The sequence below is a fragment of the Dendrobates tinctorius genome, unplaced genomic scaffold, assembly GCF_039654945.1.
Source record: "Dendrobates tinctorius isolate UK_male_01 unplaced genomic scaffold, ASM3965494v1 ptg000202l, whole genome shotgun sequence".
Lineage (NCBI taxonomy): Eukaryota > Metazoa > Chordata > Amphibia > Anura > Dendrobatidae > Dendrobates > Dendrobates tinctorius.
This window is the reverse complement of record NW_027361869.1, coordinates 3,827,801-3,846,477: the sequence shown is the minus strand read 5'-3', so window position 1 is coordinate 3,846,477 and position 18,677 is coordinate 3,827,801. Positions and strand designations below refer to the sequence as shown.

General features: G+C 44.8%; 1 protein-coding gene across 1 annotated transcript in view; it reads left to right on the top strand.

Moving 5' to 3' along the window:
• LOC141057110 (heparan sulfate glucosamine 3-O-sulfotransferase 2-like) overlaps window positions 1–12,797 on the top strand; it is a 42,831-nt gene extending 30,034 nt beyond the window's left edge. Inside the window, exon 2 of the mRNA XM_073553659.1 lies at window positions 11,657–12,797. Coding sequence (XP_073409760.1) covers window positions 11,657–12,275 — 619 coding nt within the window. The 3' untranslated portion in view covers window positions 12,276–12,797. The remainder of the gene's footprint in view (window positions 1–11,656) is intronic.
• The last annotated feature ends 5,880 nt before the right edge of the window (window positions 12,798–18,677 follow it).

Genomic DNA, 18,677 nt, shown 5'->3' with positions numbered 1-18,677 from the left:
AACAATCAAATAAGTCTCCTCGCTAGGGAATCCCTGTACTTGTCTGGACAGGTGCTGTAGCTTGCTTAACAGCTCGCCAGCCGTTCTCACGCCCAGTATGGATTGCACGTGATTGCACAAAGGTTAGAAAGGGTACCGTATCCCTGGATAACATGTATGGATAGCGTACACATTCAAAATATATGTCTCAGGAGGCAGGCTCAGACGGTGTTAGGCCCAGTATGGATTGCACGTGATTGCACAAAGGTTAGAAAGGGTACCGTATCCCCGGATAACATGTATGGATAGCGTACACATTCAAAATATATGTCTCAGGAGGCAGGCTCAGACGGTGTTAGGCCCAGTATGGATTGCACATGATTGCACAAAGGTTAGAAAGGGTACCGTATCCCCGGATAACATGTATGGATAGCGTACACATTCAAAATATATGTATCAGGAGGCAGGCTCAGACGGTGTTAGGCCCAGTATGGATTGCACGTGATTGCACAAAGGTTAGAAAGGGTACCGTATCCCCGGATAACATGTATGGATAGCGTACACATTCAAAATATATGTCTCAGGAGGCAGGCTCAGACGGTGTTAGGCCCAGTATGGATTGCACGTGATTGCACAAAGGTTAGAAAGGGTACCGTATCCCTGGATAACATGTATGGATAGTGTACACATTCAAAATATATGTCTCAGGAGGCAGGCTCAGACGGTGTCAGGCCCAGTATGGATTGCACGTGATTGCACAAAGGTTAGAAAGGGTACCGTATCCCTGGATAACATGTATGGATAGCGTACACATTCAAAATATATGTCTCAGGAGGCAGGCTCAGACGGTGTCAGGCCCAGTATGGATTGCACGTGATTGCACAAAGGTTAGAAAGGGTACCGTATCCCCGGATAACATGTATGGATAGCGTACACATTCAAAATATATGTCTCAGGAGGCAGGCTCAGACGGTGTCAGGCACAGTATGGATTGCACGTGATTGCACAAAGGTTAGAAAGGGTACCGTATCCCCGGATAACATGTATGGATAGCGTACACATTCAAAATATATGTCTCAGGAGGCAGGCTCAGACGGTGTTAGGCCCAGTATGGATTGCACGTGATTGCACAAAGGTTAGAAAGGGTACCGTATCCCCGGATAACATGTATGGATAGCGTACACATTCAAAATATATGTCTCAGGAGGCAGGCTCAGACGGTGTTAGGCCCAGTATGGATTGCACGTGATTGCACAAAGGTTAGAAAGGGTACCGTATCCCTGGATAACATGTATGGATAGCGTACACATTCAAAATATATGTCTCAGGAGGCAGGCTCAGACGGTGTCAGGCACAGTATGGATTGCACGTGATTGCACAAAGGTTAGAAAGGGTACCGTATCCCCGGATAACATGTATGGATAGCGTACACATTCAAAATATATGTCTCAGGAGGCAGGCTCAGACGGTGTCAGGCACAGTATGGATTTGACGGCCCAGATTACACAGCGGAGGAGCAGGGAGCGGTAAAGATTGCAAATGCTGGGGCCCTGCCCAAGCAAGGGGGGCCCACTCGTGGGCGTCGGTACTGGCACTGGGCCCCTCATAGTACAGCGGTGTGTCTGACGGCGGGTGTGCACCACCACCGTCAGAGACACTTGATTGCACTATGAGGGACCCTGTGCCAGTGCCCGCGCCCAAGAGTCGGCCTACCCACCTGTCCAGGGCAACGGCACTCGCACGGTGTCTTGCGGTAGGTGGTGACCCCGGCCATGGGGGGGGAGGCAGCACAGTTAGGGAGTTTTAGAAAGTGGCATATGTTGATGTTGGACATTCAGCTGATGCAAAAGGCGAAATAGGTGAAGTACCAGGAAGAGGTGGACCAAAGCAAGCCATTTTTCTGTCACCCTATGTGTCATCAGGTGAAGGTGGGACAAAATCCTTGGAAACCCATGCGTGGTTCATTTTAATGAAGGTTAGATCATCCACATTTTGGGTTGACAGACGGGTCCTTTTTTCTGTCAGGATTGATCCAGCTGCACTGAAGACTCTTTCCGATAGCACACTTGCAGCTGGGCAAGCGAGCTCCTGTAAGGCATATTGGGCCAATACAGGCCAGGTGTCCAGTTTAGCGGCCCAATAGTCAAAGGGGAATGACCTGTGTGGGAGAACATCGATATGGGAGGAAAAGTAGTTTGTAACCATAGTTGACAACTGCTGTCTCCTGTCACTTTCCATCGATGCAGTATTACCAGTTGTGTGAGCGGTATTTGAAAAATCAGTCCACAACATTGTCATGAAACCCCTGTCTCCAACGCCACTTCTGCTGTGTGCACCACGAACACCTCTGCCAAGCTGCCCCCGGCCCGTACGGCTCGTGTGAGAACCATCACCGCTGCTGTGTGCTGGGAATGCCTCAAGCAACCGATTTACCAGAGTTGCTTGTTTATTAGCCAATATTAGGTCAAGGTTCTCCTGTGGCATGATGTTTTGTAATTTGCCTTTATAGCGTGGTTCCAGGATGCTGGCCAACCAGTAGTCGTCATCGTTCATCATTTTGGCAATGCGGGGTCCCTTTTTAGGATCCGCAAGGCATAATCTGACATGTGGGCCAATGTTCCCGGTGTCAATGATGCACTGCGAGTGCTGGGTGGAGGAGCACTTTCTGGCAAATCCACATCCCTCCAGTCACGCACAAACCCTGTACCAGACCTTGCCACGCCAACATTTTCACTTGCCCCACGAGATGCATCCTCCTCCCCTAAGTAATCAACCCCATCATCCTCCTCCTCCTCTTTTTCCTCCACCTCGTCCAGGAGAGGTCCCTGAGCAGACAATGGCTGAATGTCATCAAGGATTCCCTCCTCCTCTTCCTCCTCATCAACATTGGCTGCAGACGCCTGCTCCTTAAGGTGCGTCAAAGTTTGCATGAGCAGACGCATAAGTGGGATGCTCATGCTTAGGATGGCGTCGTCTGCGCTTACCAGCCGTGTGCATTCCTCAAAACACTGAAGGACTTTACAAAGGTCTTTCAGCTTCGACCACTGCACGCCTGTCAACTCCATGTCTGCTCTCAAAGTGCCTGGCCGTGTATCCTCCCACAAATGCATTATGGCCTGCCTCTGCTCGCACAGCCGCTCCACCATGTGCAGGGTGGAGTTCCACCTTGTTGCAATGTCGATAATGAGGCGGTGGTTGGGAAGGTGGAGCAATCGCTGCAGCTTCTGCATACGAACGGAGTGTACAGGCGACCGGCGGATGTGCGCGCACAGTCTTCGCACCTTCTGGAGCAGGGCTGTTAACTCCGGATAATTTTTGAGGAAGCACTGCACCACCAGGTTCAAGGTGTGAGCCAAGCAAGGTATGTGGCTGAGTTTTGAAAGGGCTATGGCTGCCACAAAATTACGGCCGTTATCACTAACTACCTTGCCTGCCTCAAGATGTACACTGCCCAGCCATGACTCAGTTTGTCGCTTCAAGTACTCGGCCAGCACCTCGGCGGTGTGTCTGTCGCCCAAACACATCATCTGTAACACAGCCTGCTGACGCTTTCCACTAGCTGCTCGATAGGGGGACACATCGTGTGCAACAGTGGCAGCTGCAGATGGAGTGCTCGTACGACTGCGCTCTGTGGACGAGCTTTCGCTTCTGGAGGAGGAGGAGGAGGAGGAGGGTCGAACGCCTACAGCCAACTGTTTCCTATACCGTGGGCTAGGCAGCACTGTCCCACCACCGCTGTCCCCTGTGGACCCTGCATCCACCACATTAACCCAGTGCGCAGTGATGGACACGTAACGGCCCTGGCCATGCCGACTGGACCATGCATCAGTTGTGAGGTGCACCTTTCCGCTCACTGACTGCTTGAGTGCATGGACAATGCGGTCTTTCACATGATGGTGGAGGGCTGGGATGGCTTTGCGAGAGAAGAAGTGGCGACTGGGTAGGTCATAGCGTGGTACTGCATAGGATATGAGTTCGCGGAAAGCTGTGCTTTCCACCAACCGAAAGGGCATCATCTCAAACGAGATTAGTTTGGCAATGTGGGCGTTCAAACCCAGTGTACGCGGATGAGAGACTGAGTACTTTCTTGACCTACTCATAGTGTCTGGGAGGGTGAGCTGGACTTGAGAGCTGCATATGGTGGAAGTAGCGGTGGACAGGGCGGACTGAGAGAGGGTTGATGATGGTGATGGAGTTGGTGTTCTTTCTGATGGCCTAGAATCAGTCTTTCGTTGATATAACAGTGGGATTCCCTGACTGCTGTGGTCTTGCAACGACACCTAAACATTTGCTGCTGTGCTAACCGGTGGGCTTACAGTGGGGGAAACAATGTAGCGTTGCTGACTACCTTCGTTGTGATCAGTTGCACATGTGGCACTTGAGGTTTGGTGTTGTGTCCACGCTTGCAAGTGCATGCTGGTTAAATGTCTAAGCATGCAACTGGTATTCAAATTTTTCAGATTTTTCCCTCGGCTAAAGGTCTTTGCGCACTTCTTACAGATAACCTTGGCCTGATCATGAGGATTTTGTTCAAAAAAGTGCCACACTGCACTCTTCCTACTTTGGCAGACATTTTGCGGCCTAGCACGCTGTGATCTTTTGACCCTCTGGACAAGCTGTCCAGCAACTCTTTTGATGTTTGGAACCTGTCTTTGGAGTGCTCCGGGCCTGCCAGATAACAGCTGTTGCGATGTCGATGTCTGCTGTGGATGCTCCTCATCTGAGCTATTGGAAGCAGCACCCTCTTCCCCCAATGGATGCCAATCTGGGTCAACAACTGGGTCATCCATCACCTCCTCTTCTATGTCATGTGCACCTTTCTCTGTGTCACCGTGTATGGTGGTATAGTGTGCGGGAAGGGGCACCTGAGTCTCATCAGGGTCAGAATCTGGCTCTGTACACTGCGAGGACAATGTAGTGCTCTGAGTGAATGTACCAGCAGAATCATCCATCAGCGGCTGTGCATCAGTGCACTCCATGTCAGATTCATCTTGGCCTGGGTAATTCACCATTTCACTTGATAATCCAGGCATGGTATGTGAAAACAGCTCCATGGAGTAATCAGTAGTATGGCCTGCGTCATCCTTCAATCTTGGTTGGGGTGAAGGACACAAGGAAAGGTGTGGTTCATGAACATGAGCCTCCAATGACGACTCAGTGCTTTTACTTTTTACAACTGAAGAAGAGGAGGCGATAGAGCTGGAGGCTGAGTCAGCAATGTAAGACAAAACTTTTTCCTGATGCTCTGGCTTTAAAAGCGGTTTGCCAACTCCTAGAAAACTAAGCGTTCGAGGCCTTATGTAGCCAGACGATGACGCAGGGTCAGCACCTCCTGTATTCGGTCCTATTTTGCTCTTGCCACTACCATCAGATCCACCACCAACACCATCATTACCAGCTGCCAACCCCCGCCCAATTCCATGGCCTCTTCCACCAGCCTTCCTCATTTTTGGTAGAAATGTAGACAAAATCCAACAAACTATATAGTAATGTAAAACAAGGTACAAGGTGTCTATAGGACAGGGGAGATTTAGAATTTCTGCACACACTTGTGGACAGTGGACACTTTTGGATTGTGGGAGGCCCACTGATATCTGAGCGCTATGTGACAGGCTCGATGGCACAGCTGCCTGTGACCAAAGTGACGAGAGGATAATGGAGATTTTGAATCTCTGCGCACACTTTTGGACACTGGACACTTGTGGATTGTGTGAGGCCCACTGATATCTGAGCGCTATGTGACAGGCTCGATGGCACAGCTGCCTGTGACCAAAGTGACGAGAGGATAATGGAGATTTTGAATCTCTGCGCACACTTTTGGACACTGGACACTTGTGGATTGTGTGAGGCCCACTGATATCTGAGCGCTATGTGACACGCTCGATGGCACAGCTGCCTGTGACCAAAGTGACGAGAGGATAATGGAGATTTTGAATCTCTGCGCACACTTTTGGACACTGGACACTTGTGGATTGTGTGAGGCCCACTGATATCTGAGCGCTATGTGACACGCTCGATGGCACAGCTGCCTGTGACCAAAGTGACGAGAGGATAATGGAGATTTTGAATCTCTGCGCACACTTTTGGACACTGGACACTTGTGGATTGTGTGAGGCCCACTGATATCTGAGCGCTATGTGACACGCTCGATGGCGCAGCTGCCTGTGACCAAAGTGACGAGAGGATAATGGAGATTTTGAATCTCTGCGCACACTATTGGACACTGGACACTTGTGGATTGTGTGAGGCCCACTGATATCTGAGCGCCATGTGACAGGCTCGATGGCACAGCTGTGACAAAAGTGACTAGAGGATAAGGGAGATTGGATTGCTTTTAAAAAAGCAGTTTGCGGAGCAGTGGGTAAACAGCAATGCCAGCGTGTCAGGAAGCCTTAAAAGGCAGCCCAACAACCAACACCACTGATACACCACAATATAGCCTCCCCTTGCACTGCACACACAGTGACTTGTGTGTTGTGCAGGCCAAATCGCTAGCAGCAGAAGCAGTTTTTTTGTCTTCTTCCCTGCCTAACGCTCTCCCTACAGAATCAGCAGCAACCTCTCCCTATACTGAGATCGGCAGAAGTAAGATGGCGGTCGGCGTGCACGCCCTTTTATACCCCCTGTGACGCCCACCAAAGCAAGCCAATCACTTGCATGCCCTTCTGAAAGATGGCGGTGACCCGTGCCTAGGTCATCACGTTGCCCACAGTGTCCGTGGATCCTGATTGGCTGAAAAAGAGTGCAAAACAAACTTTTGAAACGTGACTTTGGCGCGTAAGTCGCCGACCTCGTGGCCGACCTCATCCTAGGGTCGGGTTTCGTTTCATGAAACCCGACTTTGCCAAAAGTCGGTGACTTTTGAATTTTTTCGACCCGTTTCGCTCAACTCTAGTTATGACCTATCATTGGTACATTGAATACTAAAACTGTATGCTGTAAGGTCCCTCTAGTGGCCGCGGTGGGCAGGCAGTCTCTGAATTCTATCATTTTACAATATGAAATGAAAGAAGAAAAAATATGCAGCACTCACCAATATAGCTGAAAAACTGTGCGTCTTTATTTCACATGAATTCCATCAACCTCCTTCCCCTAGCATTCCTCTAACGTCCTGCATGTCCACATATCTGTTGAAACATATACCGCAATACTTCAGATAAATAGCTCCGTCTGTTAATGTGGTGATTTGTGTGCCCTAGTTTGCCGTTCATCTGTTTGCTCTTTGCAGGTATCATTCTATCATTTTGCAGGAGTTTTCAGCAGATCACATTTATTAGGGAATCAATGAGCACAGAATTTATAATATATTTAGATTAAAAGAATGACATTTACTTTGAGACATCATTTAGATACTATATCCGAGTGAAGTGTCAGTTGATGAACTGCTGATGAGAACTGATGACCAGATGGTTTAGCTTGAAAACGTTATTTTAACAGGTTTATAAAGTCAACACGTTTCAAGGTCAATACCGGACCTCTTCATCAGGACAAAAACCTAGGGAGAGATACACACAGAAAGTGCTGCACAGCACACCATTTAAAGAGTATCTGTCGCCAGATCAAAAGCAGACAGTTTTTGTCCTTGTTTTTTTCCCACTGCTCCTCTGAATAGTCCACTTTTTTCTTTTAAAATCAGCCATACCGTTACAAAGATGTGGGCCTTTATATTTAATGCTAATTTTGATGGTATTTACAAAGGATTTATTGCTCATAGGGTAAAAATCAAGAGCAGAATAAAGACATGCCCCTGAGGATCCTGTTAGCCACGCCTCTTTGATAAAGACCTTAAAAAATTGCATTAAATAGAAAGGTCCATATCTCTGGAATAGTATGCTGAATTTCAATAAAACAAAATACAGAGTACTCAGGCGAAGATCGCGAATAGAATAAGGGCAAACGCTCAACATTTTTGACCTGACGACATGTCTTCTTTAAGAGCACCAGAGAGTTATCCCAATTTTTTTCTCTATTTTTCACAATTTTTTTTCTTTTTCTCTATTTTTTTTTTCTTTTGCTGACCGTTGACTTTGACTTGAGTTTTATTGCAGTGTGTTTAATATATTGTAGTGGGCCGGTAGACCTTGGGGAAGGAGAAAAGGGCTATCTGGCTCATTTAGTCCACCCCCTCATTGCTGAAGAAGAATCCCTGTTTATAGTGCCACTCAAGCAGAGAAAGCAAATATCGCCCTAACTGATGGCTTCACATGAGCGGCTGCAGTAATTTCCAGTCTGCTTCTTGCACAGTGCGAATGCGCAATACATGGATAAATCTTCATCCCGACAAGCTTTTGATTAGGAAATAATTGCAGCAGCTGTAGCTTATTATGAGGTTTTTTAATGAATGTAGCTTGCTTTATCTAGGTTGGAATTCCACCTCAGATTAATTACTTTGAGTCAAATTAACTGCACATAAATGCCTGTCTAAGTAAGGCAGAGACCAGGGTAGTAGATGGCAGCACACATGCATCTATAGTGGATACTCTGTTTTAATGATTTCTAGCTCTGTCGGGTGCAAAGAGGGCTTTATGTATTTAAATTCTGCTTCTCAGGTGGCAGACTGGCAGTGTGTTGATTAATTAGGACTAGCCCAAGTCATGGGAGCGAAGCAGCTGTCACTGCCGGAACGATAGCTTTGACAGTCCTGTGTTGCGTCTGAGTAGCGCACGGATCTGGACTTTGAAAATCTGAAAAATGTTTTCCTATCAACCTGTTAAGAACAATGCAACGTCCTACTTATATGTCGTGTGTGTCAGGGGTGGACTCGGACAGAAGAGGGCCCCTGTTTGTAAGCCCTTTACATTAATCATAACGCACAATCCACTTGCTTTGAAGGTGGACGTTGGTGCCCATAACTCTTAGGCACCCGTGTGGCTGCAGAGGTTACACCATTGATGACTGGTCATGTGGTTATAAAACCAACCGGTGACCAAGCTACTAGACCCGAATTGATGCTAAGGCCTGTTTCACACTTCAGTTTTCCTGTCAGTCCGAATCCGCCAAAATAGCGGAAAACGGATCCGCAGGCGGACTGACAGGAATGGGTGGCATCGGATGGGCGGATGTACGGATCCGCAGAAGTTGAAAATTTAAAGGAACCGCGCCTGTGAAAAAAAAAGTAAAAATACCGGTGATGTAGCGCTGTCCGGGAGCGGGCATGTTGACGTGGGAGCTGTCATCGGGATGACGTGGGCACGGTGGGATCAGTAGCGGTGATGTCGCGGGATCAGTAGGTGCGATGTCGTGGAGAAGCAGCATGATGTGCCGTAAAGGAGGGAGAGAGATCTCGCGGGAGCGGCGATGACGAGAGATCTCGCGGGAGCGGCGATGACGAGAGATCTCGCGGGAGCGGCGATGATGAGAGATCTCGTGGGAGCCGCGATGACGAGAGATCTCGCGGAAGCAGTAGCGGTGACGAGAGAGAGAGAGATTTTTTATCCAGCAGCCAGACAGAAATGCGGGTTAAATCAGTAAATAGCGGATCTGGACACCAAAAAAAGTTACATGTTGACGTGGGAGCTGTCATCGGGATGACGTGGGCACGGCGGGATCAGCAGCGGTGATGTCGCGGGATCAGTAGGTGCGATGTCGTGGAGAAGCAGCATGACGTGCCGTAAAGGAGGGAGAGAGATCTCGTGGGAGCGGCGATGACGAGAGATCTCGCGGGAGCAATAGCGGTGACGAGAGAGAGAGATTTTTTATCCAGCAGCCAGACAGAAATGCGGGTTAAATCAGTAAATAGCGGATCCGGACACCAAAAAAAGTTACATGCTCCGTCCGGCCCGCTGAGCGGACGCCAAAATCTTAGTAGATCCGTACAAAAGCGGATCGAACGGACGACCATCCGTCAAGATCCGCCGATGCAAGTCAAGAAAGCCAAGAAAAATGACGGATCCGGTTTTTTTTTTTCAAATCGGCGGATCTTGACTGATGGTCACAAATGGAAGTGTGAAACAGGCCTAACACTGTAAGGCCTGTTTCACACTTCCGTTTGTGACCATCAGTCAAGATCCGCCGATTTGAAAAAAAGCGGATCCGCCATTTTCCTTGGCGGATCCGTTTTTTTCCTCATAGACTTGCATTATCGGCGGATCTTGGCAGATGGTCGTCCGTTCGATCCGCTTTTGTACGGATCCGCTAAGATTTTGGCGTCTGCTCAGCGGCCGGACGGAGCATGTAACTTTTTTTGGTGTCCGGATCCGCTATTTACTGATTTAACCCGCATTTCTGTCTGGCTGCTGGATAAAAAATCTCTCTCTCTCGTCACCGCTATTGCTCCCGCGAGATCTCTCGTCATCGCCGCTCCCACGAGATCTCTCTCCCTCCTTTACGGCACGTCATGCTGCTTCTCCACGACATCGCACCTACTGATCCCGCGACATCACCGCTGCTGATCCCGCCGTGCCCACGTCATCCCGATGACAGCTCCCACGTCAACATGCCCGCTCCCGGACAGCGCTACATCACCGGCATTTTTACTTTTTTTTTTTCACAGGCGCGGTTCCTTTAAATTTTCAACTTCTGCAGATCCGTACATCCGCCCATCCGATGCCACCCGTTCCTGTCAGTCCGCCTGCGGATCCGTTTTCCGCTATTTTGGCGGATTCGGACTGACAGGAAAAAGTGTGAAACAGGCCTTAGGCTTTAAGCGCACATCACATCAATATTATTGCCTGGTTTTGTACTGAGCTTAGTAGGACTTCCTTCAAGGTGTCCCAATACACATAACCTTACACTTGATTTCATACAAGAATATTTTTGTTGGATTTTCTATGTATATATCTACATCAGATTCTACAGAGATATTTCTCTTTGCATGCACTTATTCTATTTTTCTAGACAGTTTCTCTATGGCAATTTTGCTCTATGTAGCAGTAGACTCTGGACTCTGTCGGGTACATGAACCTCTCAAAGCTCTACAGTCTTCTCAAAACTGAAAATAATATCCATAGGGACAGCACCTGATGGTCTACACACAGTGAAAAAATTGTTAAAGTGCTTTTCCCAACTGTGAAAATTGTTATCTTGCTGATCACTTGGGCTCTGACCATTGGGATCTCCATTGATTCCAAGAACGGGGTCCTGAATTGCCCATTAGTATAGAGCATGCATTGCCCCCACTCCAAATTATCTTTTTGATTGCTGGAGATATGCTGTTTTAGAGTCCTCACACTTGGATTAGCTCCCAGTTCTTGGGCTCTAGAAATATGCAAGTGTGGAAGAGTAATAACTTGCCCAGTTTGGAATAACCCTTTAAATTATCATAATTCATGGTATCTTTGTCAAGGTCATATTACTTTTCTAAGTGAAAAGGTGAAATAAAAGCAAAACAAAATACAAAGTCATTTTAGATGGAGATCTGGTGTCCTTCAGGACATTCAATCTCTAGGCTCATGCTAAGATAGAACACGGTCAGGGTGCTCTTTATCTGGTACTACTGTATTGGTAAAACATGAGAAAATTCCAATTAAATCAGCATTGGTATTTATTATGTAAGGTAGAGAGACAGAAGATTTCTCTACTTCAATATCTCTGGGTGATGAGACAAATGGAAACATAATTTGTATATCTAATTCTACATATTATTTTCAAATATTCAAGGGTTTTTCTAAAGAGGGCTTAAATTGTAAGAAACCATTCATAATTTTAATGTTTCAATTTTTCTTCTCCTTACATACAGGAATCTGATGCCCCGATCACTGGATCATCAGATTACAGTGGAGAAGACCCCAAGCTACTTTGTGACAAGGGAAGCCCCTCATCGGATTTCACACATGTCACCCAGAGTCAAACTGATTGTGGTAGTCCGTAATCCTGTCACTCGGGCAATCTCTGATTATACTCAGACTCTATCCAAGAAACCGGACATCCCCAGCTTCAGTGAGTTGGCTTTCCTTAATAGGACAAGTTGGGAAGTGGATACTTCTTGGAATGCCATTCGGATTGGACTCTATGCTTTACATCTGCAGCCCTGGCTTAATCATTTCCCAATATCCCAAATGCACTTTGTAAGTGGAGAACGACTGATCACAGATCCAGCCGGGGAGATGGCAAGAGTTCAGGACTTCCTTGGTCTCAAACGTCTGGTTTCAGAGAAACATTTCTACTTTAACAAGACTAAGGGTTTTCCATGTCTCAAAAAGCCTGGTGGTGGAGGAGCACCTCGTTGTTTGGGTAAATCTAAAGGTCGGGCTCATGTTCAGATCAACACTGAGGATATAGAACAGTTACGAGAATTCTATAGACCCCATAACATTAAGTTCTATGAAACTGTTGGGCAGGACTTTCACTGGGAGTAGGATATTATTCAAAAGCCATGGGACAAGGAAGAAAATTATTATAAAAAAGCACAGGGTAACGAGAAAAAGTTTTTTCCTGTGGACAAAAAAGACACCAAAAGATGTAGACATAAGTCTTACGAAAATATGAACGAAGTCAAAACAAGTCTAAAAAATCTAAAAATCTCAGCATTACTGAAATCTTAAACCTTCATGGATATAGTTGTCCCACATATCAAGGGGACTTGAAGCACGGTGCACTTTGCTCTTCCAATGAAAGTACCAGAGAACATGGTTCGTAGATGGAGCTCAAAAGCATCAGAACTAAAAGGTCCCAAGACACTAGACATGATAAACTATTCTTCTTTGTTGAGATCTGGTCTCTCTAGTGTCTTCTCCAAAAAGAAAGCTCTAACCTACTGAGAAAATCTCAGCAAAAAAGTTTTATGAAACAGATTGTAATAAAAAAATAAAGATATTATTTAAAGATTCAGCTCTAATAAAAATGAATGACCAAGATTTGGGCATCATTATAGAAAATTACTTTGAATTTTCTCTTTCTTTGGGTTAATATACGTTGAGAGAATGTTTTTTCTATAAAGCGAGGTGGAATTTAGGGCCAAAAACCTTGGTAAGAAAGCTCACAATACCACTGTCATGTTTTTCTTTACATTGCAAGATGGTCTCCTCCATTTCATGACCCTAAAAACAAGTTTCAGCAATCCCTTTGTAAAAAGACAATTCTCCAAACAGGTTTCTGGAAGGTCTCCCCTTTTCTGAGATCTTACAGCTTTATAATTTTCGTTCTCTGCATCTGAACAACTTAAGAAACTAATAATAGAAAGTATTTTTGTAACGGAGAAATGTTACAATTCTGTTTTTTTTTGTTAAATTTGCCATCAGCTTTACACACAGACATATCATTAAGAAGAAGGAACATGCTGTCCAAGCAAAATCATTCTAGCAATTGGTGGAGGTCCCCACATTATACTCATTGTTTAAAAAATATACTTAAAGAGAAGCTGTCACCTCGTTTTGCCCCGCTATAAGATGCGGCCACTGCCTTTTGGGGTTTATCTACAGCATTCTATAATGCTGTAGATAAGCCCCCGGTCCGACATGAAAAGAAAAACACGTTTCATAATAGGGGAGAGTAAAGTACTGCAGTGCGCAGGCGCTGGGCCTCTCTGTCTTTTCCTGGCACCTGCGCACGGCAATACTTTGCTCTGCCCTCAACAGGGCAGATCAGTACGCCTGCGCAGGAGCATGACACGAAGCAAGCAGGATGACGACATCGCATGCAGATGGGAGGCAACGGACCTGAACTTGCGAAACCTATTGGACTGGATCGGCCCCGGTGAGTTTAATAAAACTAGTTTTTCTTCTCTTTAGGGTCAGACCGGGGGCTTATCTACAGCATAAATAGAATGCTGTAGATAAGCCCCAAAAGGCAGTGGCCGCATTTTATAGTGGCAAAACGAGGTGACAGGTTCCTTTTAACCTTGTACTGTGTGTACAATTCAAAGTTACATTATAAAAAATTCTGATACCCTAAAATACCTGAAAACTTATGAGATATACCACCATTGATAACAGCTGTACCAAAAATTGGCCATAATCTAAGTATAGTTATCAACAAGTTCCATAAACAGTTTTTTCTTCAAACTCCACCATGATTAGTGCATGCATGCATTTTTTTTTACTTGGGAGTGGAGAATAAGCTTCTGGCAGCCACTTGTCTCCTACTAGAACAAAAACAAAATCAAAATTAGAGATGATCGGATATTTTGAAATTTCAATTTGACAGGTTTGACTCATTGTCCAAATGATTCATTTTGCCGAAAGTTCATAGAATCATAGAATGTTAGAGTTCAGAGGGACCTCAAGGGTCATCGTATCCCACCCCCTGCTCAATGCAGGATTCACTCAAACATCTCAAACAGATGTCAGTCCAGCCTTTGTTTGAAGTCTTCCATTGAAGAAGAACTCACCACCTCTCATGACAGCCTGTTCCACTCATTGATCACCTTCATTGTCAAAGCATTTTTCTACATTGCAAAACTTCCAATTGCTCTAAGAAGGCATGAGTAACACTATGAGGTCTCTTAGGAGATTATACAACCCCTTTCAAGTTTTTAACACAAACTCAGTCTCAGTAATGTCAAAGTGACCTCACTATATAAATGGATTGTAACCTGGTAGTAACCAACAGACAATTTAATAATCCAGCACACTGAAAGACTTTTCATGTTATTTTTTAAATTAAAAAGTATGCCTTTTAGTTATGCGTGGCCAGAGAAATCATTCTGTGCAGAACACTGGCTCAAACTGATAGTGTCACTGTCAGAGGTAACATTATCTTGCTGTGATATGTTTTTTGCATTACCTAGTCCATTGTAATTGCACATTTTATGCAACACTATAATTAACTTTTGACAATATTTTCAATCACAGTTATTCAACCCTTGCCAAAAAAAGATGTTATGTAGGTAGCTGCCCATATGGAAAACAACTATGACAGCAGACCTCTGTAGTAAGTAAGAGTCTCAAGTTAGACTTGTAAAAACAGCTGTTCAAAAACATCCACAGTTAAATGTCTACTTTTTTTATTTCTATTTAACAAAAGTCAACCCCATTCCCTAAAATAACTTGAATAGAAATGCTTGGTAGGTCCACATCTAAAAAGGCAGCACCTGCAACAGGTTGCTGTATTGATGAGACATGTGCAGTTGCAACATTTGACTAATAATATAAATGTGAGAAAAAAAATGTTTGCAGCATGCAGCTTTGTGGGGTAGATATGACAGTCATAGTTAAATATCTGGATCTGGGGCAATTTTTCTTTTAAAATTTATTTGTAAAACCAATTATTTCACTTTCACAAAAAGGAATGAACAAGAAATGTAAATACTCAGTGCAGGTTCTTGAGAAAAGCAAACACATAATCTCAGTCTGATACTGATGTCATTTTTTATGTTGTGTTGCCTTGTTGCTGCTTTTTAGTGCATTAAGAATCAAAGGAAAATGTGTAATTGTAACTTATATGCAGCAAGACAGATGCAGCTACATCATATCATTGATTGAGCACACTAAGTTTGGCACTGCTGTTGGCACCTCTCCTATATCTTTCATCCCCTTTAAATTGAATCTCTCTATTATTCATAGATTACTATACTTAGCTCATTTAGTGCTGCACTTATACAGCACATTACTATCTGGAATATTTGTCCAATGTTTTAGGGCTTTCTATTACTATCTCTTTTGCTGAGCTATAAGCTGTAATATCCTCTCACTATCCTAAATTACCCGAAAATGGCAGCTAGCTGCATTCCCTACCTTAACTTTTATAGAGGCTATGACAGTCCCAGGTGATTGGCTGCAATTTACCATGTGATGTGGTAGGTGCAAGGTATTATGAGGAAGCCCATATGAGGTCATGTGAGGCTCCTGTGACTAATGTAATCTTCTGCAAAGTGTAAAATTGAAGCAGACTTTTTAAAAAAATTTGCACAAATCAAATCTCAAATTGTTCGAATTCAACATGAATCGTGAATTTCATAAAACTTGACTTGTGTTCTGTTAACATTAAACTTATTCTCTGTTTATTTGTAGTCAAAATCCAACATGCCTGATCTATTCTTTCTCTTCTTCTACCATCTAAAGGGCAAAAATCAGCAGATTCGGTTATGTTTCACATTTGTGTATGTGATTATGTGACACACATTGCATATCCACAAAATATGCCATGAATGTCTGACAGATGTGTGTTCCATTTCTATATGGTCAACTGGGGCTTCCAAACCTATCGGTGAGCCACCTTACCAGGTGGGTTAGGGGACCCTTCACATTTCAAGGACCAGCATCTATCAGACTTTTATGGCATATGCTGTGGATGAGAATATTACTGTAATGGTAGCATTGGATGTTAAGAGCAGTTTTTAGAGTTTGAAAGTTACTTTTGGCCATGTTGAGCTGTAAATCCTATACTTAGAGAATATTTCACATAGCAGCACAGGGAAGTGTGGATCATTCTGTGTATCATAACTCATCCATGTAGTCAGCAAAGTATCCATCTCCAATATAGTGAAGGAGATAAACACCGACTTGGCTTTTTTTCTGCTTTCCCTAAAGGTTAATATCTCCCACAGTTCCCATGGTCTGAAGGATTAGCATTGTGATTATGGAGATAAGACTTTGCTTGAGGCTCCGTTCCAGATCATTTACAAAAACCCTTCCTGGTCTTCAAAACCTTCGCTCAGAAGAAATTAAACTTTGGAGTAAGGAGGCTTGTTTGTCAAGAGGCTTCGGCATATTACGAAACAACTAAATCCAATAAAACAAGTGTGTGATGTTCTGTAGATGTGCGGCATTTAATCTCTTCCTGCCTTGACATACCCAGAATGCTGCGCACCATTAAGACGCTGTACCAAGGGATCTTTCTGGTCAGCATTGATTCCACAAATTGTATACCGTCTGCCAGGTAGTAGACCGCACAATGGAGCATAAAAGGTTCAATGTTCTTCACACCTGGTTATTAGAGTAGGTCTACAACCCCCTCTTAAAACCACACAACGTGAAATAAATTGTTAACCATATGTTAGAACGTAATGAAATCCACAAATATCGTCCTCTTTACATCACAAGATCCAAATTATCTTAAAGTTGTCTGAATCTGCCTTTTGAAGGGGTCGTCTAGATTATAAAAGGCATTTTGAAAAACAATATTAGGCTTTCATGCCCATCAACCGTTTCATTGACTCTTGCTCTAGAGAACCCAGTAACTTCATGCAAAACAAAGACTGACCACTTATTTTTTATGTTGACAGTATAATACTTTATTTAACCTGTGGTGGCGCTGCAGGGGAATTTAACAATTTGTTATATGCTCGGTCAAAGATTACAGCTGAAATCGTAATGTGGGCTCCTCTCTAACAAAACCGGTTATCCAAAAAAAGGCCCTGTAAGCAGTTAAGTAGGAAGGTGGAGGGTGATGCAAGATGATGGAGATTCAAAATCCTTCCTCTCCTGCCTGAATGTAAATCAGACAGATCTCACAGAAGGGACAGAGGGAGAGGAGGTACAAAGAGGCTGCTCTCTAATCCTGAGATGTGCCTGGAAAAGTAAATAGGTGTAATGTAGAAGTCTATGTGTATAATGCGTGTGCATGTACAGTTGAAACCAGAAGTTTCCATACACTATATATAAAGACACATTTGCATGTTTTTCTCAATATCTGACATGAAATCGGAATAAACCTTTCCCGTTTTAGGTAAATTAGTATTACCCTAAATATTAATATCTGCCAAATGCCAGAATAACGAGGGAGAGAATGTTTTAAAGGTAATTTGTCACCTATTTTTTCGTATATAAGATGCGGCCACCGCCATCAGGGGTTTATCTACAGTGTTCTGTAATGCTGTAGATAAGACCCCGATGAAACCTGAAAGATAAGAAAAATGAGTTATATTATACTCACCGGGGGTCCGGTACGGGTTCGATGGGTGTCGCAGTCCGATCCGGCGCCTCCCATCTTCAAGCGATGACGTCCTCTTCTTTGCTTCCCGTCGTGGCTCCAGCGCAGGCGCACTGCTCTGCCCTGTTGAGGGCAGAGCAGCGTACTGCAGTGCGCAGGCGCAGGGAAAGGTCAGAGAGGTCCGGCGCCTGCGCACTGCAGTACGCTGATCTGCCCTCAACAGGGCAGAGTAAGTACGCCTGCGCAGGAGCCACGGCAAAAGTAAGGAGGAGGACATCATCGCTAGAAGATGGGAGACGCCGGACCGCGACACCCATCGGACCCGTACCGGATCCGGACCGCCCCTGGGCGGTTGTCTACATGATTAAGTGCATTGAATGTAATCTGATGTATACAGGTTGCACTACCCGCAATTTAAAGGCCAGAATTTCTGAACACATAACTGACATTGTTTCTCTTTCTAGTTCATATTGCGCCATTTCATTTGCATCCAGGCATTTTATTAATTGTCATCAAAGAAGTGCTGCTTCATTTAGGATTTCTGTAACAGAACGCATTGCACATCCATTGAGACGAGGAAACATCAAGGAACTTTCTAATGACCAAATAGGCATTTTGGATTTTTTATTTGGGAACATGCCATCCTGCGGGACTGAATAGTCGCAAGGAATTTGTGTTCCATTATTAATTCTTTTCTTTCTTTTTGTGTCTAAACATATGCAGCGCCCACTAGGGGATGACATGGCAGCGGTGACCCGGTCCGTGGCCCTGGGCGTGCAATGGAAATAAAGATGATTTGGGGGAATAAAGATGGGAATAATTTGTCACGCCACCTGTGGTGTTCAGCAATGATAATATGGCCAACACTGCACTTCAGATCCACTGGGGCAGTTGATAATGCAGCAGAGTTGGTACAGCTCTCCATGGGTAGAGCTAGGCCCCAGGGCAGG